The sequence below is a fragment of the Panthera pardus genome, unplaced genomic scaffold (genome assembly GCF_024362965.1).
Source record: "Panthera pardus isolate Hobbes unplaced genomic scaffold, ASM2436296v1 HiC_scaffold_15, whole genome shotgun sequence".
Lineage (NCBI taxonomy): Eukaryota > Metazoa > Chordata > Mammalia > Carnivora > Felidae > Panthera > Panthera pardus.
In genome coordinates, this window is record NW_026526710.1 from 86,099,817 (window position 1) to 86,111,915 (window position 12,099).

General features: G+C 47.8%; 1 protein-coding gene and 1 non-coding gene across 5 annotated transcripts in view; both read left to right on the plus strand.

The window, feature by feature from the left end:
- Positions 1-2,168: 2,168 nt before the first annotated feature.
- On the plus strand, positions 2,169-2,272 carry LOC128777187 (U6 spliceosomal RNA). Its single transcript, XR_008422373.1, has one exon. It is a non-coding gene; the product is annotated as a U6 spliceosomal RNA (small nuclear RNA).
- A 5,509-nt stretch (positions 2,273-7,781) lies between these two features.
- The window catches only part of ZNF236 (zinc finger protein 236), a 106,327-nt gene continuing 102,009 nt past the window's right edge, over positions 7,782-12,099 (plus strand). For 2 of the 4 annotated variants that reach the window (XM_053902850.1, XM_053902848.1), the window contains exon 1: positions 7,782-8,189. In XM_053902850.1, coding sequence (XP_053758825.1) covers positions 8,135-8,189 — 55 coding nt within the window. In that variant the 5' untranslated portion in view covers positions 7,782-8,134. The remainder of the gene's footprint in view (positions 8,190-12,099) is intronic. The other 2 variants (XR_008422321.1, XM_053902849.1) reach the window with 1 other exon arrangement.

Genomic DNA, 12,099 nt, shown 5'->3' on the forward strand with positions numbered 1-12,099 from the left:
CTCTGTGCTGACAGCTTAAAGCCTGCTTTGGATTCTGTGTCTCTCTCTCTCTCTCTGCTCTCTCCTGCTCGTGCTGTGTGTCTCTCTCTCAGAAATAAACATTAAAAGGATTTTTAAAAAAACTTAAAGTTCTGGCCAGTGCAATAAAGCCAGAAAAAGAAAGAAAAAAAGGTTCCATATTGGAAAAGAAGTAAAACAGTTTATTTTCAGAAATCATAATCACTTACTTAAAAAAAAAATCTTTTGGAATCTATAGAAAAAGCTATTTTAAGTTTAACAAGGTTTCAGGATAAACAACCAATATCAAAAAATAAATTAAGCAATCAGTTTGAAACTACATAAACAATATGTTTAACATAACATGAAAGATGTGAAATACTGGGGCACCTGGAGGCTCAGCCGGTTAAGTGTCCAACTCTTGGCTCCAGCTCAGGTCGTGGTCTACTCGTTTTGTGAGTTCAAGCCCCGTGTTGGGCTCTGTGCTGGCAGCACAGAGCCTGCTTGGGATTCTCTCTCTCTCTGCCCCTCCCCCACTTGTGTTCTCTTTCTCAAATAAAGAAACTTAAATAAAAATATATGAAATAGGAAGGATATATTTGACAAAAGATGGACAAGAGCTGATCACCAGAAACTAGAAAACATAGCTGAGAGAAATTAGACACCTGAGTAAGTGGAAAGAGACATTGTGGTCCCAGATTGGGGTAACTCAATATTGTTAAGGTGTGAATTTCTCTGAAATAAATTTATGGATTCAAAGCAATTTTTTAAGGTTTATTTATTTTGAGAGAGAGAGAGAGAGCATGAGAAAGGGAGGGGCAGAGAGAGAGGGAGAGAGAGAATCTCAAGCAGGCTCCTTGCAGTCAGTACAGAGCCCAATGTGGGGCTTGATCCCACAAACTGTGAGATCATGACCTGAGCTGAAATCAAGAGTTGGACACTTAACCCACTGAACCATCAAGGCGCCCCAGATTCAAAGCAATTCTACTCAAAATCTTAGTTCGCTTAAAAAAAAATTTTTTTTTTTTGAAATTGACAAGCTGATTTTAAAATTCAGGAAATGTGTGTGGCATTGGAGATAAGCTAAACACAAAAAGTAATAAAACAGGGTCCACAAGAGACCCGTACATATATGATTAATTAACTTTAAACAATGTTGACAAGGCATTTCAATGGAGGAATAATCATCTTTTAATCAAATAATGCTGGAACAAGTGTATCACTTGTTGAAAAACAATGAAACTGAACTCTTATCTCATACCATTATATAGGAATCAACTCATAATGAAGAAAGACCTAAATATAAGAGCTAAAACTTCTGAAAGAAAACACAGAAAATCCTAGTGACTTTGGGTTTGGCAAAGTTTCCTTGAAATGACACAACAGGCATGGAACAATTGATAATGTGAACTTCAAGAAAAGCAAAAACTTATGCAATTCAAAAGACACTGTAACGGAAATGAAAAGGCAAGCCACGTGCTAGGAGAAAATACTACAAAACATATACCTGAAAGAGAGATTGTATCCGGAATACGCAAATAACTCTTTATCTCAGTGGTGTGACAAACAACCCAATTAAAAATGGGCAAAAATTTGAACAGACACTACATCAAGGACCATACATGGATAGCAAATGAGCAGATTGAAAAGAATACTCAGTACCATTAGTTATTAGAGAAAGGCAAATAAAAGCCACAGTGAGATGCCATTGCGCATCTACTAGAAAGACTGAAATCCAGAAGGCTGACCACACCAAGTGTTGGTGAGTGATCGTGCGTCGCTGGTGGAGGCGTCAGATGATATAACTGCTTTGGGAAGCAGTTTAGAGGCTTGAAAAAAGTTGAAGAAACAGCTACCATATGACTGCCATCCTGCTCCTAGGTATTTACCCAAGAAAAATGAAAACATAGGCCTGTGGCCAGACTCAATGCAAATGTTCACAACAGTTTTGTTGCACAAGGTGAGGAGAGTGGAACATGGGCACAAATCTGAGAGGGAGCACCTCCTTGAGTGTCCCGCACAAGGTGCCTCGTTTTATCACCTCGTCTGGCTCCTGTTTATCATTGTCAAAACCTGAAAACAACCCAAGCGCCCATCAGTGGAAACTGGATTGAGAAACTGTGGTATATCCATAAAATGAGATACTATTCAGTGCCCTCTTCGGCAGCATGTATAGTAAAATTGGAATAAAAAAAAAATTGGAATGATTCAGAGAAAATTAGCATGGCCCCTGTGCAAGCAGGACACTCAAATTTGTGAAGCATTCCATATTTTTATAAAACGAGTAAGAACTGAAAATATAATGTACAGCCTGGTGACTGTAGTTAATAGGTAACAATGTATTGTATATTTGAAATTTGCTAAGAGAGTAGATCTTAAAAGTTCTCACTACAAGGAAAAAATTGTAACTCTGTGTGGTGATGGATGTTAACTAGACTTACCAGAATCATTTTGCAGTATATACAATTACATATAATTACATTATACACCTGAAATGAATATGTTATATGTAAATTATATCAATAAAAAAAGGAAATAAATACTACTTAGCAATAAAAAGGAATGAACTATTGATTCCTACAATACACAGGTAAATCTTAAAATAATTATTGTGAGTGAAAGAAGTTAGGTAAAAAGAATACATATCGTATGATTCCATTTATATAAAATTATAGAAAATGTGATCCAACTACAGTGACAAAAAGAACGGTAGTTGCCTGGGAATTGGGGATCAGGGAGGGGATGAGCGCATGGGGAAACAAGGAAGTGTTTGGGTGGTAGGATATGTTCACATCTTGATTGTACTGATGACTTCACATTTGTATACATGTGTCAGGTTTTATCACACTTTACTCTTTAATTTGTGCAGCTCATTGTATGTTAATTATATTTCAGCAAAGCTATTAAAAATAAAATGAGGCATAATAAGAATTTAAGACATGAGCCCTTTTTGGATCCTGACTGGGAAAATAAGAAACCTTAGAAATAATTGGGAGTCTTTGAATCTGGACTGGATAGTAAATATATTAGGAGAGTATTGGTACTTTTCCTACGTATAGTAATGATATTGTTGCTCTGCAAGAAAATGCATGAATTCTTTTTTTTTAAATTTTTTTTACATTTATTTATTTTTGATAGAGAGAGACAGAGCACAAGTGGGGGAGGGGCAGAGAGAGAAGGAGACACAGAATCGGAAGCAGGCTCCAGGCTCCTAGCTGTCAGCACAGAAACTGACACAGGGCTCGAACTCACAAACCGTGAGATCATGACCTGAGCCGAAGTCGGACACTTAACTGACTGAGCCACCCAGGCACCCCAGAAATGCATGAATTCTTAAGAGAGTCATGCTGGCACAGTTAGGGGTAAAGTGATCTGCAGATTATTTCAAATAGCTTGGCAAAAACAAAATAACAGGAAACAAAAACCACACACCAGAAAAACGAAAGACAATAGAAAAATAAATAGATAAAGCAAGTATGGCAAAAATATTAAGACTGTTGAATCTTAAGTGTTCAGTATATGGGAGTTCATTATACTATTTTCGAGCTGTTTTGCTTGTTTGATAATTTTGTCATTAAAAAGTTGGAAAAGCTTACCAAGTAGATTAGAAAAATAACCAAATTAGAAAAGATAAAACATAATTGAATTATCAAGCTCAATGGATAGGTTTAACTGACATAGCAGAAGATAAAATTGGTCAATTGCAAAGAAATATTAAAAACTCATCCAAGGTGGAGGACAGAGAAAAAGAGAGAATAGGAAGGGAAAGTTAAGAAAAATGGAGAATAAAATGAGAAGGCCTATCATAAGTCTGGCTGGAACTCCAAGAGAAAGAGAGAGAATGGAGCTAGGGCCATCTTTGTAGAAATAATCCCTGAGAATTCCTAGTGACTCCCTGAATGTATAAATGAAAAGAGTTCACACTTAGGCACACCTTAACGAACACGCAAGGCATCAATGGCTGAGAGAAGGTCATAAAAGTTTCCAGTGGTGGGGAGGGGGAGGGGAATGCCGTGCAAAAGAAAGAAGACTGATAACTGACTCTCCATCAATTACAACAGAAGCTAAGCTAAAAGTGGAATATTTTCAGTGGATTGAAAGAAAAGAATTGTTCAACCTAGAATTACTTAACCAGAAAGAGTATCTTCAAAGAATGATGACAAAATAAAGACATTGTCAGGTAGACAAAAAATGTAAGAGTGCTTGTTGCTAAGCCGTGTTCACTAAGTGAAATTGTGAAGTGTGTCTATGATACCAACAGAGATAGGAGATGAAGTCTGGAGGTGTAAGGAGGAATGTAGAGGACAAAAAAGTTGGAATATATGTAAGTAATTTACACAAATGAGACAAATAAAACAATAATATCTTCTGCATTTTAGAGTAGAATTGAAACACCAAAAAACAATAGTATACGAATTAGGAGAAGACTAAAGGTGTTGATTAACATTCTACTTTCATAAGTATCATCTTGAAGTTTCTAAAGTTACCCTTAACAGAATAGAGAATATAATTTTCAAACTAGCAAAAGGGAAAAAGCAGAATGAGAAAAAAAAAAATGTCAGTCCAGAAAAGGCAAGAAAGTAGAGGGAAGTAAACTTAGTTGACATGGAACAAATTGAAAGCAAAAAATAAATATTTTTCATCCAGTGTTAAAAAAAAAAACAAAACAAAAAACTCAACACCAGAAGGCAAGTGCAAAAATAGTCATAGCAGTGTGTTCACAAAAACAACAGAAAAACAACTTGACATAACCCAAAAGTCTGTCAACAATGGATTGAATGAATAAACTGTGGCATAGTCTTACAATGAAATGCTGTCCATCAGTGAAAATAAATGAACTCCAGCTGTATGTATCAGCACCGATTAATCTCACAAACCCAATATGAACAAAGATACAAGCCACAGAAGAACTTGGAAAAACTTTGAAAGTTGAAAAGCTGGACCAACTGACCAATAGATTAATTTAAAGCCATCTAAAAAGACGGTACAATCATCAAGGCAAGGGGATGGTTATCAGTGTCAGGGGAGCAGATACCTGTAGGAAGAGGGCAGCCTCAGGGAGGAGCACCTAGGAGTCTTCCAGGCTGTTGGTCCTATTCTCCAGCTGTGCCTTGTGTGGTGGTTCTGGGGAGCATAGGTTTTATGTCCCCCTTTTTGTGTCTCTATAGGTATCAATTTAGAAATGAGATGGAATAAAAGAGCAGCCTTCCATGGAACCCTCTGAGACATCTAGGAATATGAGTCTAGGAAGCTAACCTACATACAACCTACCAAGACTGACTCATGAAGAAATAGAAAATTTGAACAGACCAATGAGTAAGGAGATTGAATCTAATAAAAAAAAAGTCTCCCACCAGAGGTGGGGTGCCTGGATGGCTCAGTCAGTTGAGTGACTCTTGATTTTGGCTGAGGTCATGATCTCATGGTTATGGGATTGAACCCTGCGTCTGGCTCCATGCTGGGTGTGGAATCTGCTTGGGATTCTCTCTCTCTCCCTCTGCCTCTCTCCTGCTTGCTCTCTCAAAAAATCTCCCACCGAAGAAAAGCCCAGTAACAGATGGTTTCACCAGTGAATTCTACCAAACATTAAAGAATAACACCAATCTTTCTCAAACTCTTCCAAAAAACCGGAGAGGGAATACTCTCAAACTTATTTTAGGAGGCCAGGGGACCCTGATACCAAAGCCAGGTAAGGATACTATAAGAAATCAAAACGAAACAAAACAAAACTATAGGCCAATATCCCTGATGAATATAAATGCAAAAATTTTCAATGAAATACTAGCAAACTTAATTCAGCACATTAAAAGAATTATACACCATGATAAAATGTAATTTATCCTTGGAAAGCAATGCAAATTAATGTGATACATCACTTTAATAGGATAAAAGATTCATGTTCATGTCAATAGACACAGAAAAAGAACTTGACAAAATTCGACATCCTTTCCTAATAAAAGCTCTCAACAAATTGGGTATGGAAAGAATGTACCTTAGCACAATAAAGGTCATATATGACAGACCCACAGCTACCCTCATACTCAAGGGTGAAATGTTCAAAGCTTTCCCTCTAAGATCAGGAATAGGACAAGGGTGTCCGCTCTCAGCAGTCGTACTCAACATTGTGCTGAAAGTCCTAGCCAGAGCAATTAGGCAAGAAAAAGAAATAAAAGACATCCAAATCACAAGAAGTCAAATCGCCTTGGTTTACAGATATGTTGTGTATGCATACGGATGGCAAGGAAAGAAACAATCGTAGGAAACTACATAGGGATACGGTGATAGGGATACAGCTGTTTTCTTATGGGTAAGTAACAATCTTATAACTAATCATGCCTATTTCTTGGGCTAAGACACCTGCAGTTCAACTCCTAGTCTCCTTTTATAAGTACATTGTACTTTATTAGTTTAGGCACTTACTCCCTTTGGTTTCCTACTTTCTTCCTTCATCCCAATTTCCTCATTTGTATTTTCCTGTGCTTCACGTCTTCTTTGGAACAAAATATTTGGAACAAAACATTTATACACATCGTCATCATCCAAATTGACTTACAAATTCTTATGATCTGCTTCCAGTCTATCTTCCCAGCCTTATACCTATGCTAGCCCTGATACACACGTTAATACTGTCCTACTTTGTCTAACCTTAGGCGTATTTCTGCTTTGATGCAACTGTGTACATGGGACGAACCAGTGAGATTTGGTTTGCACCTTGGGCTTGCTGACAGGCTAGGTTCTCTTGATCCAATGACTTAACCCTTCTGAACCTCAGTATCATCTGTAAAATGGTATTTGCAGGATTGTGAAAAACACTGAAACGTTAAAAACAGCGGATCGAACGTTATTCAGTACCATTTCCACTCATTGGCCAGCTGATGTTGCTTAGATAACTTGTCTGCGCTTGTTTCTTTTCAAATAGGATCCTCTGCTTAGTTTTCTTTGGCTCCTTGTGCCGTCATGTCACCTCACTCTTTGTTGTCCCCTTAGTGTCGGAATTCTGTGGAAGCTGGTATGAGCAACAACAGAAATAAAAGACCAACACCTTTGAAAGTGTACATTTTAATGCGTTAACACCCGACGACAGGAACATCGGTGACGTCTGGGGCGGTCTTCGCCGGTCCAGCCGCCTGGGTTCGAAGTTCGGCCGTGAAGCGTGTGCCGCGGGCGGGTGTCAGAGGCCTTCCCGCGAGACCCCGCAGGACGACGTGCCGGGTGTTCCCTGCCTTAAGTGACACACGTAAACGGACACGGACACGTCCGGGGCACCTGGCACGTCAAGGACCCTGGTCTTTTTCCTTCTTGTGTGTCGCCTCCACCGGGAAAGCGCTTTCTCAACACCTGTGCCAGTCCAAAGGCCACCTTTCCGATTTTCCCGACGGCTGTCCCAGCTGCGGGCTTCGGCCTGACACACTGCCATGCCCGCCCCCTCAGGCCAGACGTGGGGACGGCGGGTGACCGAGGGTGACCACAGCCCGCTCCCCTCGGACCAGGACCGAGGAGGACCACGGTCGCCCACCCCCCCCCCCCCCCCTCAGGCCACTGGCCCGGGGAGTGACCGCGGCCCTCCCGTTCCCCCCAGGCCGGCCACTGGGACCCAGGGTGACGGAGGACGTCCACATGCCGCTCCCCTCCGACCAGGGCCGAGGGCGACCGATGGCGACCGAGAGTGACCGCGGCCCGCCCTGCCAGGCCATAGGGGCCCAAGGTGACCGAGGGTGACCGCGGCCCTCCCGCTCCCCCCAGGCCGGCCGTCGGAGGCGGCGGCCGCCAGGCGACCGCGGCCCCGCCAGGCCCGAACGGCGGAACGCGCATGCGCACGGCGCCTCTCCCCGCCCCCACCGCGCACCCGCGCCCAACGCCCCTAACGCGGCCCGCCGGGCCATGGAACCCGCCGAAGTCGGCTCGGTGCTAGCTCTCCCGTTCGCTCCCTCGGGCGCCTTCCCCCCGTGAGGCCCGCGGGCGCCCAGACAGGGCTCGGCGGCCGCCCGCCCTCCCGGGCCGCTCCGCCCGCCTCCGTCGCTCGGCCGGGCGCGCGCCGCGTCCCCGCGGCCGGTCCCCGCGCGTGCGCGCTCCGCCGAGTGTATGTGTGTGAGTGTGTGTGCGGCCGAGGGGTGGTCCGCCGCCGCCGCCGCCGACGATGCCGCGGGGCCGCCCCCCGAAGCCCAAGGAGAGCAAGGCGCGCGGCGACACCGGTAAGCGGCCTCGTCCGGGCCGGCCGCGCTGTGCCGCTCCGCGCGAATATAGTCCCCGGATGCGGCGCGGAGGGCGCCGGGAGCGGCCGGGGCCGGGGGCGGCGGGGCCGGGGGCGGCGAGCGGGGCCGGGGCCCGCCGCCGCCGCCGCGCCCGCCGCCGCACCCGCCGCCGCCGCCGCCCGAGTGCGGGCCGCAGGGCGCGGGCGGAATGATACCGGCGCGGCGCGGCGGGCCCCTCCGCCGGGCTGGGCCTACTTTCCTGGGCCGGGCGGGCGGCGGCGGCGGGGGCCGGGGGCGAGGTGCGCGCCGCCGCCGCCGCCGCCCTCCTCCCTCCCCCTCCCCCTCCCCCTCCTCCCCCGGCCGCCCTCCTCCCCCGCCGTCCTCCGCCCGCGGGGATCCGGCCTCCCCGGCCCGCCCGCCGCCCAGCCCGGCCCGGCGTTCCCGGGCGGCGGGCGGCCTTCCTGAGGGAGGCGCCCTCCCCGGGCGGGTCGCGGGGACGCCGGGCCCCGCCGCCATCTCCGAGGCCGCGCTTAGCGTGGGCGGGCGGCAGGGCCCGCCCTACCCGCGGGCCTGAGGGAGCGGCGCCCCGGCCGGCCTGGCCGCCCCGGAGCGTCGAGGGCTTGCTCGCTGCGCGGCCCCGGCGGGGAGGCCCTGGGGAAGCCCTCGGGCGCGCGGCTCCCGGGGGGGTGGGGGTGGGGGTGGGGAGGGTCGGACCTGGGGGACGGCCGGGTAGACCGGCCCCGGGGCCTGGAGGCCGGGGGACCGGGAGGGGACCAGCGGGGCCCGGGGGACTGGGGGATCCGGGGGTGGGGTGGGGACCAGAGCCGGGGCGGTCGTAGAGGGGGCTGCGTGGGCGCCGGATCCGGCTGTGCGGACTTGGAACGCGCTCCCGGGGCTGGTACCTGTCGCTGGCTGGTCCCCGAGCCCGGTGGCCCAGGCTTACCCTTCCCCGGAGGAGGAGTAAACGGGGACTCACTCAAGGGCTGGTGCCAGGCGGCGCGCACACGCACTGGCTTTCAGAACGGAGAAAGGTCAGTTCTGGAAACTGCAGGTGGATAGTGTTTAACTGTGCCCTTCGTCGCATTTAGGGAGAGAGGTCGAGACCAGCCAGCGGTGTAGACTTACTGACGGGACGTACCGACCAGACGCTCTTACTGGTCTCATCACCGATCAAGTTAACAGACGGGTGAATGAAGGAGACGTTAGGACAGGAGCGCGTGTGAATTTGAGCACGAATCCGCACGCCTCGGACAGCTCTTAGGGAGCTTAGTGGGCCGCTGGCGGGGGAACCGTGCAGGTTTGCAGATTTGTAGTTGGGCAGTAACTGCTCAGAATCTTGATTAGTGGCTCTTGGCTTCTGCAAGGAGTTCTCAAAGACCTCACTGCTTTGGCTTTGGCCTCATTTCGTCTAGTGTTTGTACTTTTGTTAATGTGCCCGCTGCCAAAAATAATAGAAGGTGCAGTGCCTCTCAGGTGCTCTAAAGAAGGCTTAGGATGGAGAATGTAAAATTGGCCTTGACGGAGGGCTGGGAACCTAATCCCCCCCCATCTTTCCCATCTTCCTGAATGGCATCACCGGTCACTTGGGTTTTCAAGCCCCGAACTTAAGAATAATACTCCTTCTCTTATTCCTGAAGACGGTTCATAATGAAGTCTTGTGGCCTCTTCCTCAAAAATGTGTTTGCAGTGAGCCCCACCTCTTCTATCGCCAGTGTCCTTGGCTCCCCAGCCCCCTTGTCTCCAGGTGGACTTGAGTCCGGGTAGTCTGGCCCCAGCCTAGGCCCATCACCTGTCCGTGGAGGGGCTCTTTAAACGTACATCAAAGGGCCACACCCTGATTAAAACTCCTCAAAGGATTTCTCTTGAAGTAAAATCTACATTCCTGCAGGATCCTAATTGATCTGGCCTTTGTCTAGGGCTCCTTTCCCTCTTTCCTTGCTGGAGCATTCAGTTCTTCGCAGATATTCTGAGAATCCGCCTCCTCTGACTCCTCCCTTAGGTCTCAGGGCGTCAGCTTCCTAAAAAAGGCCTTCCTCAAACCTGCCTGCAAATAACTTCACTTTGCGCCAGTCTTTTTCTACCACAGTGGTTCTCAAAGTGTGGTTCGTGGACCCCTGGAGTTCCCGGAGGCACTTTCAGGGGTCTGCAAGGTAAATCTTTTCACAGCGATACTGTTTGGTTTCTCCACTTGGTTAACATTTGCCCTAACGGTACAAAAACGATTAGGAGTAAAATTGCTGACGCCTTTGCATGAATCAAGACAGTGGTGTATTTCACTCAAAACAGCATACTCAATCTAGCAAAGTAAAATAATTTGCAGGAAAATGAAACACAACACATTGATGGCAACAGAGAGAATGCAGAAGCAGATAGGAGGATCCGCTTGTTGTGTCAGACATTAAAACGATTTCTAAAAGTGAAAACTCTTTTCACTGTTTTTTTTTTGAGAATATACTTTTCATAAAAATATGTATTTGCATTAACATACGCCAGATGTTTGCTTTTAATTGAAGAGCTATTTTAAACAGTGCTCAGTTTGAGTAGGGCGAATAATGATGTAATCTATATAAACTCAAGGTCTTCAGAGGCCTCAGTAATATTTAAGAACGTGAGAAGATCCCCAGATCAAAATGTTTGAGGACTGTTGCTCTGTCACTCACTCTGTTAACGGTACCTCTCATTGCCTGAAATTACCTTGTTTTCTGTGTTACCGTTATGAATTTTATTCCCAAGAAAATGTGGAAGATCGGTGGGGATTTTTACAGGCGGGGAAAGGCAGCTCAGAGAGGTGAAGGGATTTGGAAGGTTTCCCCGCCTAGTCAGCACAGTTGACATTTGAACCTACGTTTGACCAGACGGTGCGTCGTATTGTTCCACCTTGATAAACCTAAAGCCCTACACATGGGTTAGTTTATTTAAAGCGTTTTAAAGCACTGCCTGTCGCCGTGTAGGGGCTGGGTTGCAAAGTTCGACAGCAGAGAGGTCATCTCTGCCCTGGCCCCTCAGGACCCTGCGTCCTGCGACGGTGGGGACTCTGCTTCGGGCGGCAGGTAGCGGGCGCTGGAAGTGCGGGGTTCCCGGAGAGGATGCTGTCAGTATGGAAACCTCAAGAGGCGGTGGGGGTAGGCCCGCTGACAGACCTTTCTGGAAGTAATTGGCTCAGGACGAGTGCAGTGGTCCACCCTTCTCCGCAGTTTCCATTTCCATCTGTTCGGGCCCCGTGGGCCGAAGCACGTGATCCTCTTTGTGGCCTGTCCTCAGGAGGTCACGGTGGCCCCACGCCGTGTCCCCCTGCCTCACAGGCCTGAGGTCACTCACCTCCCTTCATCTGGTCACGCGGGGACTGTATCATCTGTCCTCACCAGAAGGGCGGGTGCAGCACAGTAAGAGAGAGGGCGACCCCGCGCACACGGCTTCTGTAGAATGTCGTCACAGGTGTCTACTCGGTTATTAGTTCTTGGTGATCTCGTACTGTGCGCAGTGTGTGCTCAACTTTGTGGTAGGTGTGTAAGCGTAGGAAAAGACCCGATGTGCAGGGTTCCACGCCCTCTGTGGTTTCTGGCACCCGCCGGGGATCTTGCAGGACACCAGCTGCCGGGGAGGGGGACCCCGTGGTGAGTAAGCCTGGGCTCCCAGCTGAGGGGCGTGTTTGTCGAGCCCTTGCTTGGCGCCTGGCACTCTCCTGGGCGAGTAAAGCTGGGTGAGACAGGAGTGCTTCCTCCACACGCTGTAGTTTTACTAAGCAGTAGTGACCTTGATGGAAGCCACGTTTTGGGACCTTCTCTGGCCTCCGTTTGTTTTTTCCAGTGCGCCGGTACGCGCTTTTTCTCCCGGGCTGTACCTGTGGTCGGCCTCCTGCTCACTTTCTGTTTTCTGTCGGAGGAATATTTGTAACGCTTCATTTCCAGAG